A 25,380-nucleotide genomic window follows, 5' to 3' on the forward strand; every position below is an offset into this window, starting at 1 on the left:
CTGTCTAAAGACGTGGTAACCAAATATAGATGTTCCCCAGATTCTTCAAAGCCTAAGTGAGCTTCAGTCTTACGAAAACTATCCCATAAGACACATAATAGAAAGGAGTCTGGAGTCCTGTTATTTAGAGATCAGAGAAAGCACAGGCAGAGTTGTGGTGGGGTTTATTTTGGCCTTGTTTCCTATCTCAGCCCTTAATCCTGGTTATAGTGATTCTGATCACAAGACCTCCTTTGCTAAAGAAAAGCTGGGCCATCAAGCAGCCCAGGATGAAGCACACAATTCACACCTTCAGTAACAGACCAGGGAATGGCCTCCCATCTGAGATGCCCCTGGTTTATGTTGGGCTCCAACTGTTGCAATTTTGGACTGATGGGAACCCCAATCAACATCATGGTGGCAAAGAACTAGGTGTGCCTGTCATGGCTGTCTTGTTTCCGAAGGACCCACAAAAAAGGTAGCTAAGGTAGGAATGTGTGGTGATCCAGTCTGCCAGCACTAGGAGTGACATATTACATGGATAGGAGGACCATCCTGGCTCTCTGTAGGATATCAGTCCAGTGGTTCTACCTCAGAGGGGTCACCACTACCTCCAGGTGGTCCTCCTACTGGCAGGAAAACAAGGAACAGGTGCAGGACATTACCTGGTGTTACGCATAGCTATTTCCTGGTGGTAGGGATGGGCATGGTGTTAGAGGTGATGGTGGTGCTGGTGCTGGCAGTAACAGATGGGTGAATGCTAGCTTGCTCTGGAGTGTTCTAAGTTATAGATAGATGCATTTGTGGAGCTCTTGATTCTTTCCTATAAATTCCACTTTCCATATGGAATCTTTTCCCTTTCGTGTGAGGAATATCCTTTAGCATATGTTGTAGTGCTGTTCTGCTGGCTACAGATTCTCTCACTTATGCATGTATGAAAAGTCCTTATTTCACCCTCAATTTTGAAGGATATTTTCACTGTATATAGAATTTTGGGTTTATAGGGTTTAGTTTTTTTTTTCTTTCCACTCTTTAAAGATGTCAGTTCTTTGCCTTCCGGTCGCCATCCTTTCTGAGAAGCCAGCAATTATTTTCATCCCTGTTCCCCTGTACAAAATGTGTCTCCCCCTTCTGTGTTCCAGTGTACACAATGTGTCACCCCCCCCATCGGTGTTCCCCTGTACAAAACGTGTCTCCCCTATCCGTGTTCTCCTGTACGAAATGTGTCTCCCCCATCCATGTTCCCCTGTACAAAATGTGTCTCCCCCGCTTCCGTGTTCCCCTATGCAAAATGTGTCTCTCCCTATCTGGGTTCCATTGTACAAAATGTGTCTCCCCCCGATCCGTGTTCCCCTGTACAAAATGTGTCTCCCCCCATCTGTGTTTCCCTGTGTAAAATGTGTCTCCCCCATCCGTGTTCCCCTGTACAAAATGTGTCTCCCCCATCGGTATTCCCCTGTAGAAAATGTGTCTCACCCATCCTTGTTCCACTGTACAAAATGTGTCTCCCCTCATCCGTGTTCCCCTGTAGAAAATTTGTCTCCCCCCATCCGTGTTCCCCTGTACAAAATGTGTCTCCCCCCATCCGTGTTTCCCTGTACAAAATGTGTCTCCCCCATCCGTGTTCCAGTGTACAAAATGTGTCTCTCCCCGATCCATGTTCCCCTGTACAAAATGTGTCTCCCCCATCCGTGTTCTCCTGTGTAAAATGTGTCTCCTCCATCCGTGTTCCCCTGTAGAAATTGTGTCTCCCCCATCTGTGTTCCCCTATACAAAATGTGTTTCCCCCCATCCGTGTTCCCCTGTACAAAATGTGTCTCTCCCCATCCGTGTTCCATTGTACAAAATGTGTCTCCCCCATCCGTGTTCCCCTGTACAAAATGTGTCTCCCCGCATCCGTGTTTCCCTGTACAAAATATGTCTCCCCCATCCGTGTTCCCCTGTGTAAAATGTGTCTCCCCCATCCATGTTCCCCTGTAGAAAGTGTGTCTCCCCCCATCCGTGTTCCCCTGTGTAAAATGTGTCTCCCCCATCCATGTTTCCCTGTACAAAATGTGTCTCCCCCATCCGTGTTCCCCTGTACAAAATGTGTCTCCCCCATCCGTGTTCCCCTGTGTAAAATGTGTCTCCCCCATCCATGTTCCCCTGTAGAAAGTGTGTCTCCCCCATCCGTGTTCCCCTGTGTAAAATGTGTATCCCCCATCCATGTTTCCCTGTACAAAATGTGTCTCCCCGATCCGTGTTCCCCTGTACAAAATGTGTCTCCCCCCATCCGTGTTCCCTTGTACAAAATGTGTCTCCCCCATCCGTGTTCCAGTGTACAAAATGTGTCTCCCCCGATCCGTGTTCCGCTGTACAAAATGTGTCTTACCACTCCCCTCCCACCCCATTGCTTTAAATAATTTACCTTTATCTTTGGTTTTCAGCAGTTTGCCTGTGACGGGCCTAACTGCACACATTTAAAGTGTACAATCTGATAAGCTTTGACGTGTGTATGTACCTGTCAAATCACAATCAAAATAGTGAACATATCCATCACCCCCAAAAGTTCCTTGTGCCCCTTTGTAAGCCCTCCCTCCCTCTCCGCTCCTCTCCTCTGCAGTCCCAAGCAAGCACTTAAACCTGCTCTTCTAGCACTTATATTTTCTATAACTATATATAAACTTACATTTTTTAGAATTTTATATAAATGTAATCATATACAGTATGAACTCTTTGGAGTATCTGGCTTCTTTCATGCATCGTAGTAATTTTGAGATTCATCCATCTTGTGTGTATCAGCAGTTCATTTCTTTATATTGCCGAGTAGTATTTCATTACATGGCTATACCACAATGTGTTTATCCTTTCACCTGTTGATGGACATTTGGGTTGTTTCCAGTTTTTAGCTATAAAAATAAAGCTGCTGTGAACATTTGTGTTCAAGTCATTGCATGGACATACGCTTTCGTTTCTTTTGGGTAAATGCCTGGAAGTGGCATAGCTTGATCAGGCCTCCGCCCTGCTCAGGCAAGTGTTACAAAGCTCTTTTAGCTCTGCCAGTGAGTACCCCAAGGCACCCTAATCTGCCAGTAAGCCTCTGCCCGAAGGTGCTCAGCTACCTAGCTGCATGAGTCGGCACACTTAGCTCCAACAAGTGCCTGGAGGCACCCAACTCTGCCAGTAAGCCTTCTGCCGGAAGGCATTCATCTTTCTCTGTCTGTGGGCCAGGAAGCCCACCATGCTGTCTCCTGCTGGTCTCTCCTGCTGCCATTTCTCTGCCACCAGTTCTCCCTGCCTCCCTGTGTTACATCTCTCCTCTCTCAGTGTCTCCCTTTAAGCCTAGTGGGATGGCAAAACTGATCAATCCCCTTGTTAAGATTCCATATACCTCATTTTGCGTAGTCCCACCTAGTCATGTAATGGGAGTTACAAAGACTGTGGCTAGAAGGGCCATATTAAGTAATTCACTGAACCACAGGCCACCCCCTGGCTCTCCTGGCCAATGGCTCTTTCATACTTGAAGGATTAACTCCCCCTCCCAATCATTTTACTAGTTTAAAACAGTCATTAACAATTAGTCCTTCAGTAGGGCAAAGAGTTCTCAGGGTGAGGTTACTCAGGTCCCAGCCGTTCAGGTCTGCTGCAGGTGTTCATCTGATCTGTTGAGGTTCTCCAAAAGTTGTCTCATCTTCACCTTTCCTGGTGTCTGATAAAATCTAACTGAGAGAAGATTATTCCCTTATTCTGAGCCTCATGAATATCAGCATAGCAAAATCTTTAAGAGACTTTTGGTACAGCCAGTGTACTCCAGTCCAGCAGTGCCTCCCTCTTAGTCCACTCTTTCACAGTTAAAGCTTCTACAATTAACAGTTTTTATAATCACACTTAACCGTTAACAGTCAGTACTCACAACTGAATCATATAATCCTATCAGCATTTTCCCCTACCCTCTCTTCCCCAGACCCATCAGGAATGGAGGAATCTATTCAGTGGGGATCCTCCCTTTTCCCCCTCATTTTGAGTGTAAGCACACTCATGAAAGCGTGTAAACCAGCCACTTCATGACTTTATCTTCCCCTGTTTCAGATAACCAGTGTTTAAGTTGCCCATACCTATCAAAGCAGTACTCTCAGAATCTTCTGTTCCAGTTGGAATTTTGAGCATCTGCATCCATAAGCAAAGTCCAGTCCAGAGCAAACCATCAAATTGCAACAATCGACACCAGCACACGATGTCGAACATCTTTCTCTTCATTTGTCGAGTTCTAATCAGCTCATCCCTGGCCATCCAAGCTAGGTCACAATGGGTACCAGCCGTAGACTCGGGAGTTCACACACACGTCCCTGTACTTCAGACCAGCCAGCCCCTTCTTTTATCCCTAGCCCCCACGGGCTAGGTCAGTGGGCACCACCCATAAGCTTAGGAGTCTACACAATTCCTGGCACTTCTAACCAGCCAGCCCTTTCTTTCTCTCATCCTAGTCTCTGTGGGCTAGGTCAACAGGTAACAACCAAAGTAACCATCTAAGATTCAAAGTTTCACTTCTCAAGCCCCCTTCATTCTTTCACTTCCTAAGTCCCATGCTTCCGTTAATCTGGAGCCATTGCAACAAATCCTGCTCCCGACACCAACTGTAAAAATGACATAGCAAGGCCACCTGACCTTCTCATCTAACTTCACAAGGAGGAAGGAGAATCAAGATCAACAGCCCAAAGCTGATTCCTATGAGGTGGAGGTCATGCCTCCACCCTCCAACCTTTTCACCAATTCTGACACCAGCTGTCCCTCCCACAGCGCTCTCTACTTCTCTACTGAGTTCGTTAATTCATTGCAGTGGCCACACAGAACTCACGGACAATATTCACAATTATGAGGTTTATTTGGGAAGTAACAGGTTACAGTTCAGTTTCAGGAACACTTATTCTTGGATCTGAACAGCCTCTTCTCAGCCATGCCTGCAGGCAGTTTTCTCTCTGGCCCTTGGCTCCTCAGCCCCTTGGCCTGACCTCTGCCCTGCTTGGGCAAGTGTTAAACAAAGCTCTTTGAGCTCCGCCAGTAAGTGTCCCGAGGCATCCCTCTGCCAGTAAGCCTTGGCCTGAAGGCGCTCAGGTCTAGCTCCCTGGATCAGCAAACTCAGCTCCTTCAAGTGCCCAGAGGCATCCTACACTGCCAGCAAGCCTCCTGCCAAAGGTACTCAGCTTTCTCGCTCCGTGGGCTGGGAACACCAGTGCACCGTCTCCTGTTGGTCTCCTGGTTCTGCTGCCGCCGTTTCTCTGCCACCACTTCTCACTGTCTCCCAGCATTACAGCTCTCCCTCTCTGTCTTCCATGTTACGGCTCCTACTCTCTCACTCTCGCTGCCTCCTTTTAAGCCTAGCGGGATGGCAAAACTGACTAATCCCCTTCTTAAGGTTCCATACACCTCATTTGCATAGTCCCACCCAGTCATTTGGTGGGAGTTACAAAGACTATGGCTAGAAGGGCCATATTAAGTAATTCACTGTACCACAGTAGTTTTATATTTACATTTTTAATGAAACTGACAAAATTTTTTCCAGAATGGTTGTACCAGCTGTGATAGGTGATCAGGGATACACAATTAAATAAGGCCCTCTTAGCTTCCAATTTTTCGATCCTCCAGCAGTTGCTACACAGCCACCAAATTGCATCCGAAGCCAAGGAACCTGGACTTCATTATGTGAGGAGGAGAAGTCACTACATTTGTCCTGAAAGTGGGCTCAGGGTTGTTTGGGCAGAGACTTGTGTGCCCTGGGGAACCTGGAGGGGAACTTGGGCCATGGGTAGGCATATTCCCTTGGCTGGAAGGAATTTTTTTTCCTCCGTAGAAGGGTATGGCTGGAAGAAGACTAGAGTGGAGCCTTCTAAAGTGTGGAGTTCAGAACAGCAGCTGCTCTTGCCAGATCCAAGGGCAGCACTGTTCTCATCTTCTAATCTTCCAGATTCCACCATCTTTAAAAATCCATCTCAAGTCCACACTCCTGTGTATCTCCCATCACTGTGGCAGTTTCATGTATCTCCTTCCTCTCAGTTGTATGCTGTTTGCCTTTCTCTACTTCTACATCTCACTTTCCTCATTTGTCTATAAGCTTTTGAGTCAAACACTCAGTCACTTTTTTCTTCATATTTCCAACAAAGTATTGTGTACACAATGGCTGTTTAAAAATGTTGGTTGAGTGATTGAAATGGCCGCATGATGTTTGTTGGTTGTTCTTAGCTTGTAGGCTACGGGTTTAGTCTTGAGAAATTTCCCAGTATACTTCTACACTTACACATGTAGAATCTAGTGTACGGCTATTAATTCCTAGAGCCCTACTCCCTCATCCTATGCTAACTGTTCATCTTCAGCTGGGAAGCCCAGTACTACGCAGACTCTCTGTACTTACTAATCCAGTGTAAGTCCTGGCTTGTTCATCTGATCTTACCTCACTGTCTTTTATGACTACATCCTTGCTAACTATATTAAATAACCCAGACCTAGGGAGGTAATTTTTTTTCAGGTTTTTTTAATTTTCCCAGAATTGGCTTTACTTGTCTGTCATACAGGTCACTAGAGACCCTGGCAGTAAACATTCCCCGAGTGAAGCATGCTTTAATGTGTTTCTATATGCTCATTCTTCCTGGAATGCTCTTTCTTTCCTTTTCCATCTAGACAACCTCCTAGACTCTTTTCAAAAGTCAGCAGCAGCATCAGATTTTCCTGGAAGCCTTCTCTTCTTCCGCCTCTAAATTAAAGTTCCTTTCTCAATACTCTGTAACTCTCTCTCATTATGCTTAAGACGCTGGTACCATAATTGTTTATTTACTTGTCTGTTACACTCTCCAGAATCCCTGGGTGGTGCAAACGGTTAACATGCTCCGCTGCTAACTGAAAGGTTGCTGGTTCAAGTCCACCCAGAGGCACCTCAGAAGAAATGCCTGGCAATGTACTTCTGAAAAATCAGCCATTGAAAACCCTGTGGAGCACAGTTCTACTCTGACACACATGGGGTCGACATGAGTCAGTTGACTCAGCGGCACCTGGTTCGGTTATGCTCTCTAGACTGCAGACTCTGTGAAGATAAGGACCACGTCTCCTTTGACTCTGTGTTTCAGTGTCTAACGTGCTGGCACAGGTAGTGCTCAAATAATTGGTCAATGAACCAATAAATGAATGAAAGAATGGAATGCCTCTTCTTGTTTCTCGTTGTTCGTTCTCAGCTCTCTCTTCAGATTTTCCTCCCTCTTAAATCTCCTTTGCACTCCTTCTTTTCTTTTGTTTCTGCTCTTCTTCCACTGTAACTACATTTCTGCAAGATTATAGAAGTAATACAAGTCTTGTGACCTTTAATTGGAGTTTTCTTAGCTCTACAGATGTTGGAAAATGGATGTTGAACCTTAACAAACAAACCAAAGAAGTTTAAACATTTGTGGGTGGATGTGGCAATGGAAGGAAGATTTCATTGGTTGTGACAGTGGGCATGTCAGTAAGGTTAACAGTTTTTGCTCAAGCAACACAGATCATTTTCTGTCACGCTGAGATGTTAGTAATGACTTTTCTTAAGGCTGGAGGTCTCCAGCCATGTCCTGCATGGAAACCAAAGATAAAACCACTGTTTAAAAACTTCAAGCTTGGTTTAGCCCAGATACTTTATAGAGATATTATGAAATAATGAAAATAAAGTTCCTAATGTACTGGCCAGAAATAGTAAGTGCTAATCAGTGTTGGAGCCCTGGTGGCACAGTGGTTAAGAACTCGGCTGCTAACCAAAAGGCCGACAGTTCTAATCCACTAGCCACTCCTTGGAAACCCTATGGGACAGTTCTGCTCTGTCCTGTAGGGTCACTATGAGTCAGAATCGACTCGATGGTAACGGCTTGGGTCTTTGGTTTTCAGTCAATGTTGGTCTCTAATCCCCATCCTCCTTCCCAAGCAAAGTGTCCAAAGACCTTTGTTTCCTTGAAATCTATCTCAGGATAACAGTTAGGAGTAAGGAATAGGTCTAAATAGTATGTGCCAGTCACTAAGCGTGCCCATTCTCTCTTCAGATAGCAGTAAATTAATTCTCCTGTTTGGCACTTCCATTTGCTTTGAGAGGGAGACGCTTTTGTTGTCTTGACTGCACTCTAGGTCTTGAATATGGAGCATGTTCTTTATGAGCTTCCTGAGGACCATTAACCTCAGCTGACGTATAGCCAGGAACCAATCCGCTGGTTCCAAGAGCCTCATCAGATCCTTTCCTAGGAACACTGGGCTGTGCTCTGTCTTTTCCTCCAATTCCTGGAGGAGGTTCTCAGGACCTGGAGCCTAGAGGGGTCTGTGTAGCAGGAGTGCAGACCATCTTAGCAGGTACTTTGAGCAATATAAGCAGCATGAATAGGAGCTACACCAAGAGGCAGCAGCCAGCTTATCAACTTTAAGGTTCTTAGCAGCAGTTTTCCACTCCCAGCCTGTTTAGTGTAATATTAAATCTTTGTTGATGTATAAAAAATGTTTCGAAAACAAAACATAAAGGCAATAGAAAAAAACAGGTATAGCGCCCAATTTCTTTACTTGAAGTCCTCTTTAAAGCTTTAGATTGAGCTTTTTGAAATACAGTTCAGCTGAATTGTTTAAAATACACACAGCTGCTGTTAATGGAACAATAGACGTTGCTTATGGAACAGCTTATGCCTCTAAGCATTTAGGTTAATGGAATTAAGGTCATAACTTTAATAGCAGCCCTGGTGGTACGGTGGTTAAGCGTCCTGCCAGCCTGGACCCTTGGGCCCTGGCTGGGGAACCAGATCCAGAAGCAGTTTGAATCCACCAGCTGCTCCTTAAAAACCCTGTGGGGCAGTTCTGCTGTGTCCTATAGGGTCACTTTGAGTCGGACTGAAAGGCCACGAACGGGTTTGTTTTTTTTAACTGTTCAATGTTTAAATGCATCAAGCCTGTTTTCCAGGAGCCTTCTTGCCTAAGGAAGGCTTGTGAAAGGTAAGGGCTGCCTTTACCTGTCCACTTCCCTGACATCTGTGCAGTCAGAAGTCCTTGGAGCAGGGACCTTTGGAGGTTCTGTCAACTACATGCTGTTGCTTTAAGAGTTTTCCAAAAACCCACTTAAATCGTTTTTTCTTTATCTTTTAAGGAGCATCTAAAGGCTGTTGATGATGAAATCAATGCTTTTTTGGACTATATGTTTGGACCTCGAGGTGAGTGAGCTACTTGAAAACTTAAGGTAGAAGGAACACAAGAATGCATTTAATTATAGAGGAGGCTTATATAATTTCTGATGTCTTGAAAATAACATAGTACTTAGCATTTAGAAATTTAAGTTTCCTCACCTCTGATACACTTCTCCCAGAACATATTGAAGGCCCCCTGTTTCTCCTGCTCAGCCTCTCCTAGGATTAAAGAAGTTCCATGGAGCAGGAAGCAGGAACGGAATGAAATACAGCACTTTCCTCTGGTGTCTGTCTGGCTACCAAAGCCAGGTTGTAGCTTTCCTTCTAAATTGTTTCACTTCTTTCTGTCTCCCCAGCCTTCACTTCTTTCTTCTCCTCTCTCTACCATCCGTTCACCTACCTTCCTCACAGTCAGTCATATCTCTGCCCTTGTAGAGCTAGATCCATGCCCACTCAAGATGCCTGAGCTTCCTCTGACCAGGGCCACTGGGTTCAGTTTAGAGTCACTCGGTCATTCCTCTGTCACCAGTCTCTGAGACAGCCGCAGTGGCCTCCTAACTAGTCTCCCCGTCTCTCATCACTTGTGACGTGTCAGCCAAAATAATATTTTAAAAACCTAAATCATATGGTGTAGCACTCTAGCCACACCAGTGCCTGTCCAATGCCCTAAGATAAAAACCAGACTCCCTGTCGTGGATTGTGTACACCTGTTTACATAGCCCTGTATTACACAGCCCTGTCAGCCTCTCCAACTCAGTGAGCACCGCTCTTCCCCGCTCACTTTGACATGGCCACCTTGGATGCCTTTCAGCCCCTCAAACGTGTACAATTCTTTTCTCTGCTGTTCCTGTGCCGGGAATTCCTCCCTAGTATCTCCTCCTCCACCCCACCCCACACACGGTTACCTCCTTCTCAGACTTCAGGTGTCAGCTTCAATGTTACCTTCTGAGATAGGCTTTCCCTGACATCCTGGCTACAGCAGGCCCCTGGTTATTCTCTATCCCAACCTCCGTTTATTTTCTTCATATACTTTATTGTTATTATCATCTCTTTCTCCTATGAGGTCAGGAACCATGACTGTTTCGCTCACCATTTTATCACAGTTTTAGGAACATATTAAAACAAAAAAAGAAAAACTAACAGTTGCCACCAACGCAACTCTGACTCATGGTGACCCCACGTGTATCAGAGAAAAACTGTGCGCCATAGGATTTTCAGTGACTGATTTTTTGGAAGTAGATGGCCAGGTCTTTCTTCAGAGGCACCTCTGGGTGAACTTGAACCTCCAGCCTTTTGGTTAGTAGCCGAGTGTGTTAACTGTTTGTACCGCTCAGGGACTCCAGGTACATATTAGGCGTTTTACAAATAAATGAATAAATTCTAGACAGCATGTCTCATTTTACTTTGAGCCTAGCTGGTTTACAAAAGTGTGGAAAATCCATAATTCTTTTCAGGTTATTTCCTCAGCACTGTTGGGTGTGGGGTGGAGAATGAGGAATTCTTTGTGTTTCTCAAAATCATTAGACACAATCACTTAGATACTTAGGGATCATTGAGACCATTCTCCAGTTTCTGTGTAGGCTCCGTAAACTATTTTAAGTGAATGATTTTTTATATAGTTTTGATGTAATGATGCTCAGTAAACGTAAAGAGTTTATTTTTTAAAATACTTTCACATAGTTTTTGTTTTTTTCATTTTATCTTCATGATGTTCGTGGGACGTAGGCAGAGCAAGGTATCTGTATCTTAGTAATCTAATATTTTCTCTACCCTGTAGTGGTGGTGTAGTGGTTAAGAGCTACGGCTACTAACCGAAAGGTTGGCAGTTCGAATCCACCAGGTGCTCCTTGGAAACCCTACAGAGCAGTTCTACTCTGTTCTGTAGGGTGGCTATGAGTCAGAATCGACTCGACGGCAACGGGTTTGGTTTTTTTTTTTTGGTTCTACCCTATAGTTCTGTGGGTAGGAAAGAGAATGACCCGGTGTAGCAGGCATCACCCTGTAACTCAGGCGTGCTGGATGCACGGAGGAACTGTCATTTCTTTGTAAATACGGCTTTTCCGTTAGAAAGTTACTGAGCCAAGTTCAGACTGAACTTTGCCATCAGTAAGGTCATGTGCGATCTAGAATTATGCAGATATGGGATCAATTAAGGATAGGATCGTAGATGTTTACTCAGCTGGTCATTTTTGTGAAAGTTTCCTTGTAGCAAGAAGATTGTAAAATTGACAGTTGATAGCTAAATCAAACGAACTGCTCAGTGACAAGTTTTTAGCATCTAGGCCAAGAATCCTTTTCTCCTTCCTAAAAGTGAGAAAAGCATAAGTTGACTGGCAGGCCACCTAGTAAACTTCTAGGTGGCCTCTAGTGTTTTCTGCTTTTACCTACGTGATGTTAGAACCATCAAGGGATATTGCTCTGGGCACATGCCTGACACAGGTGCAGAGCAAACAATTTTCAAATCCCAAAGGTAAGTGTCATTACAAGTATTTGTTCCCATATTTTGGTTGGAACAATTCTGATCATCCTTGACAACTGCAGCCAACATTTACAGGTCCGTGACAAAAGAGAAAGAAAAACTTCAGTGTTGTATTGGTTTTGCAACATGCTCTTGACTCAGTGTGGCAACTGATACACATTTGATGTTTTCTCTTACCTCAGTACTGAGTGGATATAAGTTATAAGTCAGATGGGGGAAACATAAGCCCTAATCTTCTGTCTCCTGGAGCATACGCTGTAGTTGAGGAGGTAAAGCTGACACATCTGAAATTGCTGAGAAGCAGTTAAGCATGAAACCATGTGTACGAGATTCTCAGAACTGCTATAACAACGTACCACAACCTAGGTGGCTCAAAACAACAGAGATTTATTCTCTCACAGTTGTGGAAGATTCCATAAGAGAATCTTTTTGGTGCCTCTCTCCTAGCTTCTGGTGGTTGCTGTAACTCCTTGGTGTTCCTTGGCTTGTAGAAGCAACACTATTATCTCTGTCCCTGTTTTCATATGGCCTTTTAGAACTCTCTATGTCCCTTCTTACAAGGACAGCAGTCATGGGATTTGAGGCCCACCCTAATCCAGTATGACCTCATCTTAACCTGATCACATCCATAAAAACCCTACTTCCAAACAAGGTCACGTTCATAGGTACTGGGACTTTGGGCTTTAACGTATCTTTTGAGGGGATACAATTCAACCCACAGCACCATTGAAATAACAGGAGGTAAAGTAGCAGCTTACCTTTTTATTGCCAAGTTAATTAACTTTTATTCTACGTAGCTCAGTGTTTCTCAGATGTAAGCTGGGGATAATAATAAATGGAACCCACTGCCATCAAGTTGATTCCGACTCATAGTGACCCTGTAGGGCAGAGTAGAACTGCCCCCATAGAGTTCCAAGGCTGTAAATTTTTACGGCTGCCACATCTTTCTCCTGCAGAGCAGCTAGTGGGTTTGAACCACCAACCTTTCCGTTAGCAGCCTTGTACTTTAACCACTGTGCCACCAGGGCTCCTTGGGATAATACTCTCATGTGTATAATAGGGTTGCTTTGAGAATTAAATAAGTTAACACGTATAAAAGGCTTTAGAACAGTTCCTGGCCCAGAACTAGTGCTCAGTAAATGTGAGTTATAACACATAAGGCATAAAATGGTTGTTTTTATTTTGCTATGAAAATGAGGAGCTGTAGTTATGAAGGAGCAATAGGAAATGTCTCCCTTTAGAAGGTAGGGTCTTTATCTGGGCATTAAAGGATGAGTAGGATTTACACATGGAGATGGACACATATTTATGACAAGTGCATGAACTAGTTGTATGAACAGTCCTATCTGTGAGTCACATGAATGAAGAGAGGCACTCTGTTCTCACCTTTTCATCTCTACCACAAATAGAAGAACTGTACAGAGTAAGTGACTGGACAGGTAAAACTGGAGAAGACACTTTCCTTATGGAAACAGTAGTCCGTCTGTCAGGTAGCACAGTTGACAGGGTAGGGTAGCTCAAGAAGACGGACTGAAACTATGAGAATGCCAAAGAGAACAAGAAAAGGGCATTGTAGCAACTACTTACTTCACGTGAATTCGGTTAGAATAAACATGGTAACTGTTCCAAAGTAGACATTCAAGAACTGTTGCTTCCCACCTTTTCTTTCTTTCCTTGTGAGTGTTCGGTCAAGCCCTGTTTGCTCCACGAAACCTTCCTAAATTACCCCAGCGATCCCTCTACCCGACTCCATTGCTTCTTCCTCTGAACTCCCATAACCTAAATCCAGTTTACTTAATGATATATCGTATTTGTTCCTGTTGTATTTGGTATGCACAAATAAAATATATATGATAATACTTTACAAACTGAACAGAATTGTTATTATTCAGGATTTTCACTACTGTGTCTCTTTTCAGATTCTCGAGTCAGAGGATGGTTCATGTTGGACTCTTACCTGCCTACCTTTCTCCTGACTGTCATGTACCTGCTTTCAATATGGTTGGGCAACAAATATATGAAGAACAGACCTGCTCTTTCTCTCAGGGGTATCCTCACCTTGTATAACCTTGGAATCACACTTCTCTCCGTATATATGCTGGCAGAGGTAAGTGTTTATGTAGCCAATGCTGCAATCCAGTAACTGGGCAATTTTTAGGAGTAACTAAATTTAACATACCTGAACTATCCAAGATTGCTATCAAAACCATTCTTCAAGACCCCAAGAACTTGTTTCATTGTTGGATTTTATTCCTTCAGGAAGCCTGGAAGACTTTATCTCTAACTTGAATTTTCTCATCTCGATTTAGTCCTTATCTTTCATTGTAATTTAGAATTGCAGTTCAGATCTGAAAGGGCCTTTAAAAATCATGTGATAAAAGTTTCTCCTTTTCCAGATAATGATAATGAGCCTTAGAAATGTTACCTGACTTGCCTGAGAATAAACAGCTATTTAGTAAGAGAGTAATTTTTAAATTGACTTAAGTGTCAGATGCAGTTAGTTTGACTAAAATGCAACTATAAACCTCCTTAAAGTACATTCCCCATATCTTTGGACCACTGTGGCAATGGCAGAGCTGTTTCACAGGACTGACCTCAGGAGGTCTGAGTGGATTCCAGCTCGGCTCTAGCTGCCCACGTGACATCATGCACCTCCCATCCTTTGTAAGGCACCAAGCCCATGTAGTTTCATGAGAGAAAGTAACAGTTGCCCTGCCTATAAAACCAAAGTTTATTTTACTGTACTACAAGGGAAAAGCTAAACATGTTAAATGAGCCGCCTCTAGCAAAAAAAGAGAATGAGAGCAAGGGAGAGACAAAGGGAAAAAAAAATAACAATCTTTCTTAGGGAAGAGTTAAGATAAACTCATTCCTACACGGTATAAATGTCTGTTAATGGCACAAGTATAAACTGCCTTCCTGGTATACTTGAATTCTAAAAGAAAATAATTCCTTGCCTTAAAATGTAGGTTCTCTCACCCATAGAGTTTACTTTGTGAGTTATTCTAATATGCACCATTCTAATAATAGTTAATAGACATTGCCGTATAAGAGTGGACTGAAACTCTGATAATGGGATTTTAGGCATTGTTAGAGTGCAGGAGATGGAATTTGGGGTCAGGAAGGCCATGCTGACAACCCCAAGGTCATATCACAGAGGAGCTCACTGTGTACCTGACTCTGGAAGTATTACCGAACGCAGTGGGTTTGCCTTGTACTCTCGTTAAGAATAACTAAGAGTCAAGTTGATTTAAAGCAAGACATAGTTTATTACTTGTGGCGAGTAAGGAGAGGAGGGGGGATCCTCCACAAAAGCACTCTCTCTCTGAACAGAGGGCTGGGGGTGTAGTTTTATATTACGCAGGAAAGGAGAAGTCATACGTACCCATTAACTTCATATATATTCAAAAAAAGGGGTCAGGGTAGGATTCTGGCATCAAAGTGGCTGACAGACTTTTCACTTTGGAAATAGATTCCGTCACCGCTCAATGACATATGTCTGGTGATTTGGGTTCCTAGGCAACACTTATGGGATGAGGCCATCTGACGGTCAACCTGGTCTCTTACTGCACATGCCTAGGATTCTACTTCTAATTGGCTGATCTGAAAGATAGCTACAAGTGGACAGATTAGGAGGAAGCAAACAAAATTTGCATCATTCTTCTTCTAGACAAAATTTTTAACCAACATAACTTGTCATTTAAGGCCTTTTCTGTCTCTAGTTGGTCTCAGCTCCCCGCTGAGAAATTCACTGTTCACTCTTGAGGCGTTTACGGACGGAGTCTCTTCTTCTGAAGCTGCTTCCTGCCAATAAGGGATGCAGGGTTCTACTGATTAGAGGAGTGGAATTCTCTTGCTGCCTGAGCTAAACTATTATATTTTCTATGCATCTCAAAAGGCCCTTCATAGGGTGGCTGTGTTTCCTCTTGATCTTGGCGTGGAATAGGATGGAATCCTCGAGCAACTATCATCTGAAAGTGAAACTTTTGAAGTCTGAAAGTAATTTGACCAACAAGTTGAATAAACGGGGACCAAAGAGGAACAATAGTAAAATAGCGAATAAGGGTCCCAGGAGAGGTAGGAACCATGTGACAGAGGGAAGCACATTTTTTACTGCTTGTCATATGTCTTGGGCTCCTGATTCCTGGTTAAACTTATGAAGCCACTCAGCCCGGTCAGGTAGATTTTTTGCTGTAATTTCTGCCTGTCCTGTAGTATCGACATAGGTGCAACAGCTAGTGCTGGCAACTGCGCAGACTCCCTCCTGCTCAGCCAGAAGGAAGTCCGGAGCAATTCGATGATCTAAGACTACTTTAGCCAGTGAATTTAGGACTAGGTTGAGGGCTCTAATTCCTTCTCCTGAATCTTGGGCAACTGTCTCCGTGATTGCAGTGATGTTCGATATTACTGTTCCCTGATACAGGAACCCATCTGTGGTTCCTGCAGTGCTTCTAATGAGGGCTACTATCCTTGTTATTATTGGCCCTATTCCTCCTTCTACCTGATTAGGAGCTCTATATATTTGAATGAGGTCTGGGTTGGGATGAGCAAACCCAATGGTACATATTCCATCTTCATGTAATGCCTTGATGTATGCTAGCGCAGTGTTCCCACAAAGGAACATCAATCCTTTTGGGAGACACACATAGATAATACCTGTTGAACTGGTAAACAAACTAGTATGATTAAGGATCAGTTTTAGCCAGGACTCTTTAAGTGGTGATAGTGTAACATTGACTGCATTCAGTGGGTTGCAACCAGGGTAGGTTCCTAATGGGCATATTTTATTTTTGTTCCAGATTTTATTGACCTTATTTCTGAAACTAGTAAAATTATCATTTATCCTTTGGAGGCACTGGGTTGTTGCCCCTCGGGGGCCGTTAATCATCATGTGAAGGGAAAGGCATTCCCAGGACACTCGGGGCGGGGGGTGGGGGCACCTGTACTAGTTCGGGAACAAAATTGGTCCACATTAACAAGTCCCAGATTTGGAAGCAGGAGTTATTTTCATGAAGTACAGGTGTGGGAGATACTTGAAATGGAGATATAGGAAGGGGTTGCTTTGTCCCAAAAGCTGTTCCAAAGGCTGTCAGATTAATATTGTGTATGGGGGTGGACAGTACACAAGGAATCTGGGCTCCCTGTTCAACAGTTGTTGGGGTCTGATAACAGATGCAGCAATGTGTTAAATTGTTTCCTGAAGCAATGTCTTGGGAAGCATTAATTAAATAGTTGGCATTACTGGATATTAAAGCTGAATGGGTTAATGGAACAGCTAAGCTTGCTGTGGCCATGTTAAGGAAGATAAGGAGTTTTTAACTAGGACTTCCCATGTTAATACTAGATGGTGATTTTTCCCACACCTAGTGTCAGCACCAACTCATTAAAGCATATACTAAGGCACATAAGTTGGTCCAAAAAAGGGGAATCACACAGGCTGCAGCTAAAATAAAGATTAAGAGAATGGCCAGAGTGAAGACAACTCCCAGTATTTCTTCTACACTTATCTTCATGATACTTATCTGTGGATCCTTGTACTGTCTTTTAAACAGCCACTTGAGGACTTCAACCAGTTCACAGGTGTAGGAATCTTGGCTTGTAGGAAGTTTGTCAGGCTATCCAGGTGGAGAAAAAGGCTTGACCTGGGAGTGATGGACCCATGGAGTGACTCCTAATCTGAGGGCAGAGGGGGTTGTTAACAATACTTGGTATGGGCCCACCCATTTTTCAGTCAGTTGGCCTGGGCTCCCTTCTCGCCAAGTCTTTAAAAGTACTAAGTCTCCTGGCTGGAAATTAAGCAAGTCACCTTTTGTAGGTTTGGGGAGTATCTGGTTGCCATATTCTTAGAATGCTTTCTGTACTTCTCCCAGATTAATGATATATTTTAATGTTTGTTTTGTCTCTTGATCTAAAAGCTCATTTACCTTGAGAAAAGGTCTTCTATAAGTCAATTCAAATGGGCTTAGCTTTAGAGCTCCTCTGGGGGTGGCCCATACCTTAATCAGAGCAATGGGTAACATTTTAATCTAGATTCCTTGAGTTTCTTGGCATAATTTTGCAAGGGTCCTTTTTAAGAGTTTGGTTCATTCTCTTCAGCCTTTCCTGAGGACTGAGGTCTCCATGCTGAGTGGAGCCTATATGTGATGTTTAAGGATTGGGATAAACTCTGAGTTATCTTAGCCATAAAGGCAGGGCCGTTGTAGCTCTGGAGGGACTGAGGCAGGCCGAACCTAGGTATGATTTATTTTAGAAGCCATTTGTGTACTTCTGTAGCCTTCTCAGCCCTGGCAGGAAAGGCCTCTACCTGTCCTGTGAGGGTGTCTGCGAAATCCAACAGGTATTTGAATCCTTTCAACGGAAGTATCACCGTAAAATCTATTTGCCAGTCCTCCCCTGGGTATGTTCCCCGATGTTGTACAGGTTTTATCAAGGGAGGAGGTACAGGGTGAGTATTTGGATTGTTTCTTAAACATGTCTCGCAGCTTTTAGAAACCTGTTGTATTACCTTTTTCAAGTTCCTTCCCTGTATTAGAGTTTTAAGCTGAAGATGTAATGTCTCTTGGCCATAATGACTGGCCTCATGGGCTGCCTTAACCACTTTCCAGAGTTGGCTGCCAGGGGTGTAGACCCTTTTATTTTCATTCTGATACCAGCCATCGATCTGTTTCTCAAATCCCTGAGTTTCTGCATCCTGAATATCTTCTGAGCTGTACTGGGATTTAAGGGTGGAAAGGCTAATGTCAGGAATGAGCGCCATCTGAGTTACTGGGGACTGTACCTGAGCTGCTCTCTTAGCTACAGCATCTGCTTTGCTGTTACCCCATGAAACTGGGGTATTCTTTTTTTGATGTCCCCTACAGTGTAAAACAGCCACTTTAGCAGGTTGTTGTACTGCCTCTAGAAGTTCCAAAATGAGACTACCATATTTAATGGGTGAGTTCTTTGAATTTAAAAGCCCCCTTTCTTTCCGAATAGCCCCATGAGCATGGATGATGGAGAAGGAGTATTTAGAATCTGTATATATGTTAATTCTCTTGTCTTTTGCTAATTGTAGTGCCCAAGTGAGGGCGACAAGCTCGGCTTTTTGTACAGAGGTTTGGGGAGGTAAAGGTCGGGCTTCTGTAATGTCATGTAAACTCACTATGGCATGTCCTGCTTTGCGAATACCTTGTTCTACAAAATTACTTCCATCAGTGAACCAGTCCTCATCCCCATTCTCTAAAGGACTGTCTTTCAGATCAGGCCTGCTGGAATAAACTTGGTCTGTTGTTTCAGTACAGTTATAAGCTAGCTTGTGGTCCTTGGAGGTCATAGTAGGTAAGAGTGTGGCAGGATTTAAAACTTGACAAACCCTTAAAGTCACTTCAGGAGAATCTAATAATGCAGCCTGGTATTGGGTTTCCCTGCCTCCTGAAAGCCAATTCCCTCCTTTAACTGCTAAAACAGTCTGAACCTGATGTGGTGTCAGCACCTCCATAGATTGTCCTAAAGTAAATTTGGATGTTTCTTTAACCAGGATTGCAGTTGCCACGACTGCTCGAAGCAGGCCAGCCAGCCTCATGCTACTGGGTTTAATTGTTTAGAGAAGTAGGTGACTGGCCTAGTAAGAGGGCCAGTCTGTTGGGTGAGTACTCCAAAGGCCCGTCCCTGTCTCTCATGAACATACAGTCTGAAAAGTTTTGTTAAATCTGGAAGGCCTAGTGCAGGGGCTCTACCCAACTCTAGTTTAATGGTTTCAAATGCTGTTTGGCATTCTTTAGACCACTCTAAGGGTCGGCTTTCTTCCCCTTTTAGGGATTCATATAAAGGTTTTGCTATTAGCTCAAAGTTGGGAATCCAGATTCTACAAAATCCAGCCATACCTAAGAAGCCTTGTAATTGTTTCCACGTGGTAGGAGCCGGAAGGGAAGTTATGGCTAGTTTTCTGTCAGGCAGTAGTTGCTGGACACCAGGAGAAAGCTGAAACCATAAATATTTTGCTTTTTTTTCTGTGATCTGGGCCTTTTCAGGAGAAACCCTGTAACCTTGATTTGCCAAATGATTCAGGGTCTCTATAGTATTCTTGTCTGAGCTATCTTGGTCTTCACTCGCTATCAATAAGTCATCTACACACTGGACTAATATTTGTTTTTTTAGCTTTAAATCCCTAAGGTCTTTAGCCAAGGTTGAACCAAACAGGTGGGGAGAGTTTTTGAAACCTTGGGGAAGGACTGTCCATTTAAACTGGGTTCTTTCTCTAGTATCTGGGTCCTCCCATTCAAAAGCAAATAATTCTTGGGAGTCGGGGTGCAGGGGTACACAAAAGAAAGCATTCTTTAAATCCAGTACAGTAAAGTGGGTGGCAGCAGCGGGTACCTGGGTAAGCAGAATATACAGTTTGGGGACCAGTGGGTGAATTGTTACTACAACCTTGTTCACTGCTCTTAAATCTTACGCAAAGCAGTATTTTCCATTAGGCTTCCTGACAGGTAAAATGGGAGTGTTGCAAAGGGACTGGCAAGGCTGAATAAGTCCTCATCTTTGGAGCTTTTATAACATTGGTTTAATCCCAGCTCTCGCCTCTGGCTTAAGTGGATATTCCTTGCGCCGAGGGAGAGCAGCTCTAGGTTTTAGTTCAATCCAGACAGGATTAGCATTGTTGGCCTTTCCTGGTTGGTTTATATTCCAAACTAATGGGTTCACTTTGGTTAAAATATACTGAGGGATATTAGGTGTCCTTTGTGCAGAACCTCCTGTCTCAAGGAACGCTAGGATCCTGCCCCTTGACTTCTATCTATTTCTACAGTGACTTGATCCCCAGAGAGAAAAACAGTAGCCCCTAATTTGGTTAATAGATCCCTACCAAGCAAAGGGACAGAACAGTTGGGTACATGTAGGAAAGAGTGAGATAGGATGTGTGTACCTATCTCACAAGATAAAGGGAAGGTAAACTTCTTAGTCTGGGACTGCCCCGAGACTCCCATTATCACACAATCTCAATTAGAGAGCTTGCCAGTAGGTTTGTTTAAGACAGAGAAGGTGACTCCAGTGTCAAGTAAAAATTCAGTTTTCCCACCTGCCATGTTGACAGTAACCCGAGGTTCCTCGGGGGTGACGGAGATCAGCGGTCGTTGTTTCACGGGAGCTGGGCGGTCCTCTGGGCCTCGTCAGTCAGAAAGCTGTGGCAACTGCAACTTGGGGTCACAACTGGGGTAGCGTCCCAGCCTTCCTGTTTGAAGACGGTCTGGGCACTCCCATTTCCAGTGTCCCTCTTTTTTGCAATACGCACACTGTTGGGGCCCCAGCTTTGCTGGCGGTCCTGAAGGGCAGCTCCAAGATCTGTCAGGTTGGCTGCTTACCTGTGCTGGCCCAGGCCCCCAGGGGTTACTTTGAGGTGGCCCTTGAATAATTACGACCAACAACTAGGCCTTTCATTCCATCTTCCTGTCCTTTCTATCTTCTTCTGCCTTATCTCTGTTGTCAAAAACCTTAAAGGTTTCCTCCACTAATTTGGACAGTGGGGTCTGGGGGCCAGCCTCTAATTTTCGAAGTTATGTCTGGGGCACTCTGAGTTACAAAATGCAGACCCAGCAGAGGAGCGGCCTCTGGTGCCTCTGGATCTATGTTGGTAAATTTCTTAAAAGTTCTCTGTCAGCCTATCCAAGAAGGCCACAGGGTTCTCAACTTTTCCTTGGGTTATTTCTTTTTTAATTTTTTTTTTATTCTGTTTTTGATAAGGGTTACAGAAAAAATAGTTTCTCATTAAAACAGTCACTACACATATTGTTTTATGATATTGGGTAACAACCTCACGACATCAACACTCTCCCTTCTAGATCTTGGAGGGCCTTTTTTTTTTTTTTTGGTGAAAATACACATAGCCAGTTACACCATTTCAAAAGTTTCTACGGGTACAATTAAGTGACATCTATTACATTCTTCCAGCTGTGCTGCTATTCTCACTATCTTTTTCCAAATTATTCTATCACCTTTACCTTCAACTCACTGCCCCCAGGCTTCCCATCAAACCTTTTGAGTTGCTGTTGTCAGTTTGATCTCACATAGATAATTCTTTCTTTTTTTGTACCTTAGATGAAGGCTTACAGAATAAATAGTTTCTCCTTGAACAGTTAGTACACATATTGCCCTATGACAATGGTTAACAACCTCACAACATGTTAACACTGTCCCTTCTCAACCTTGGGTTCCCTATCACCAGCTTTCTGGTCCTCTGCTGCCTTCTAGTCCTTGTCCCTGGGCTGCTGTACCTCATTAGTCCTATTTTGTTTTATGAGGCTTTCCAATGCCTGGCTGAACGGTGAACCTCAGGAGTGGCTTCACCACTGAGCTAAAAGGGTGTCTGGGGGCCATACTCTTGGAGTTTCTCCAGTCTGTCAGGCCAGTAAATCTGGTCTTTTTTTGTGAGTTAGAATTTTGTTCTACAGTCTTCTCCAGCCCTGCCCAGAACTCTCTGTTGTGATCCCTGTCAGAGCAGTCAATGGTGGTAGCCAGGCACCATCTAGCTATACTGGACTCAGTCTGGTGGAGGCCGTGGTAGCTGTGGTCCATTAGTCCTTTGGACTAGTCTTTTCCTTGTATCCTGTTCTCTTCATTCTCCCTTGCTCTTGAAGGGGTGAGACCAGTGGAGTATCTTAGATGACTGCTCACAGGCATTTAAGACCCCAGACGGTACTCACCAAGGTAGAATGTAGAAGATTTTCTTTATAAACTGTGTTATGTCAATTGAGCTAGATGTTCCCCGAGACCATGGTCCCCACAGCCCTCCGCCCAGCAGTTCAGTCCCTCAGGGAGTTTGGATATATCTATGGAGCTTCCATGACCTTTCCTTGTACAAGATGTGCTGGCTTCCCCAGTATTGTGTACTGTCTTACCCTTCACCAAAGTTACCACTTATCTATTGTGTATTTAGTATCTCTCCACCCCCACCTCTCCCATCCCTCGTAACCCACAAAGATTATTTCTTTTTGTGTGTAAGCTTGTACATGAGTTTTTAAAGTAGAGGTCTCATACAATATTTGGGCTTTTGTGATTGACTTATTTCACTCAGCATAATGTCCTCCAGTTTCATTCATGGTATGAGATTCTTCACAGATTCCTCATTGTTCTTTATTGTTGCATAATACTCCATTATGTGTATGTACCATAGTTTATTCATTCTTATGTTGATGGGCATCTAGGCTGTTTCCATCTTTTTGCTATTGTGAACAGTGCTGCAATGAACATGAGTGTGCATATGTCTATTCATGTAACAGCTCTTATTTCTCTAGGATATATTGCTAGGAGTGGGATTGCTGGATCGTATGGTATTTCTGTTTCTAGCTTTCTAAGGAAGTGCCATATCATTTTCCAAAACGGTTGTATCATTATGCATTCCCACCACTACAGAAGAGTTCCGATCTCCCCACAGCTTCTCCAGTATTTTTTATTTCCAGTGTTTTTGATTCATGCCAGTAATGCCGAGATGAGATGGTATCTCATTGTGGTTTTAATTTGCATTTCTCTCATGGCTAGTGATTATGAGCATTTCCTCATGTGTCTGTTGGCCGCTTGAATGTCTTCTTTGGTGAGGTGTCTGTTCATTTCCTTTACCCAATTTTTAATTGGAGTATTTGTCTTTTTTTGAAGAGGTATTGGATTTTCTTGTAGATTTTAGAGATTAGACCTTTGTCTGACTTGTAATGTCCAAAAATGTTTTCCCAGTCTGTAGGTTCTCTTTTTGCTCTTTTGGTGAAGTCTTTTGATGAACATAACTGTTTAATTTTTAGAAGATCCCAGTAATCTAGCTTATCTTCTGGGGTTTGTGTGTCGTTGGTTATGGTTTGTATCCTGTTAATGCCACGTACTAGGGCCTCTAGCGTTGGTACTGTTTTTTCTTCCATGAACTTTATAGTTTTTGGCTTTATATTAATGTATTTGATCCATTTTGAATTAGTTTTTATGTATGGTGTGAGGTATGGGTCCTATTTTATTTTTTTGCTGATGGACATCCAGTTTTGCCAGCACCATTTGTTAAAAAGGCTGTCGCCCATTTGATGGACTTTGGGCCCTTGTCAAAGATCAGGTGACCATAGATGGATGGATTTACATCTGGGTTCTCAATTCTGTTCCATTGGTCAATGTGTCTGTCATTGTACCAGTACCAGGCTGTTTTGACTACCATAGCTGTATAGTAGGTTCTGAGGTCAGGTAGTCCTAGTCCTCCTACTTTATTCTTCTTCTTTGGTAGAGCTTTACTTATCCGGGATTTCTTCCCTTTCCATATAAAGTTAATGATTAGTTTTTCCATCTCTTTAAAGAGTTGTTAGTATTTGGATCGAGATTGCATTGTATTTATAAATTGCTTTGGGTAGAATTTTCATTTTCACTATGTTGAGTCTGCCTATCTATGAGCATGGTCTGTTTTTCCATTTATTGAGATCCCTTTGAGTTTCTTGCAGTAGTGTTTTGTAGTTTTGTTTGTATAGGTCTTTTACATCCCTGGTCAGATTTATTCCTAAGTATTTTATTTTTTTAGGGACTATTATAAATGGTATTGCTTTCCTGATTTCCTTTTAGTCGTTCTCTTTGTTGGCATATAGGAAGCAAACTGATTTTTGTATGTTTATCTTGTATCCTGCTACTCTGCTGAATCATTCTATTAGTGCCAGTAGTTTTCTTGTGGAGTGTTTTGGGTTTTCCATATGTAGTATCATATCATCTGCAAATAGGGACAGTTTTACTTCTTCATTACCAGCTTGGTTGCCCTTTATTTCTTTTTCTTGCCTTATTGCTCTAGCTAGGATTTCCAGCACAATGTTAAATAGGAGCGGTGACAAAGAGCATCCTTATCTTGTTCCTGTTCTCAAGGGGAATGTTTTCAGCCTTTCTCCATTAAGAATCATGTTGGCCGTTGGTTTTGCATAGATGCCCTTTATTATATTGAGAAATTTCCCTTCTATACCTATTTTATTGAGAGTTTTTATCAGGAATGGGTGTTGGACCTTGTCAGATGCTTTTTCTGTGTCGATTGAGATGATCATGTGATTCTTTTCTTTCCTTTTATTTATGTGGTGGATTATGTTGATTGATTTTCTAACATTGAACCATCCTTGCATATCTAGTATGAATCCTACTTGGTCGTGGTGTATTATTTTTTTGATATGATGCTGAATTCTATTGGCTAGAATTTTGTTGAGATTTTTGGCATCTATATTCATGAGAGATATTGGTCTGTAATTTTCTTTTTTTCATGGTGTTTTTGCCTGGTTTTGGTATCAGGGTTATACTGGCTACATAAAATGAATTCAGAAGTATCACTTTCTTTTCTATATTCTGAAATAGTTTGAGTAGTACTGGTATAAGCTCTTTTCTGAATGTTTGGTAGAATTCTCCAGTGAAGCCATCTGGGCCAGGGGTTTTTTTTGTTAGGAGTTTTTTTTTTTAATTACCTTTTCATTTTCTTCTCTTGTTATGGGTCGGTTCAAATTTTCAACATCACTTTGTGATAGTTTGGGTAGATAGTGTGTTTCTAAAATTTTATCCATTTCCTCTAGGTTTTCAAATTTGTTGGACTATAGTTTTTCATAATATTCTGTTATAATCCTTTTTATTTCACTTGGGTCTGTTGTAATGTCCCTCATTTCATTTCTTATTTGGGTTATTTGAGTCCTCTCGTGTTTTTCTTTTGTCAGTCTGGCCAGTGGTTTGTCGATTTTGTTGATCCTTTCAAAGAACCAACTTTTGGTTTTGTTGATTCTTTCTATTGTTTTTCTATTCTCTATTTCATTTATTTCTGCTCTG

The 25,380-nt window shown here is 43.0% G+C and overlaps 1 protein-coding gene across 1 annotated transcript in view; it reads left to right on the forward strand.

Moving 5' to 3' along the window:
* The first annotated feature begins 679 nt into the window (after nt 1–679).
* Nucleotides 680–25,380, forward strand: part of ELOVL2 (ELOVL fatty acid elongase 2) — a 49,809-nt gene continuing 25,108 nt past the window's right edge. Inside the window, exons 1-3 of the mRNA XM_012559755.2 lie at nt 680–721; nt 9,086–9,149; nt 13,521–13,708. Of these exons, the coding sequence (XP_012415209.2) occupies nt 680–721; nt 9,086–9,149; nt 13,521–13,708 (294 nt within the window). The remainder of the gene's footprint in view (nt 722–9,085; nt 9,150–13,520; nt 13,709–25,380) is intronic.

This window comes from Trichechus manatus, unplaced genomic scaffold (assembly GCF_000243295.1).
Source record: "Trichechus manatus latirostris isolate Lorelei unplaced genomic scaffold, TriManLat1.0 scaffold00301, whole genome shotgun sequence".
NCBI classification, from domain to species: Eukaryota; Metazoa; Chordata; class Mammalia; order Sirenia; family Trichechidae; genus Trichechus; species Trichechus manatus.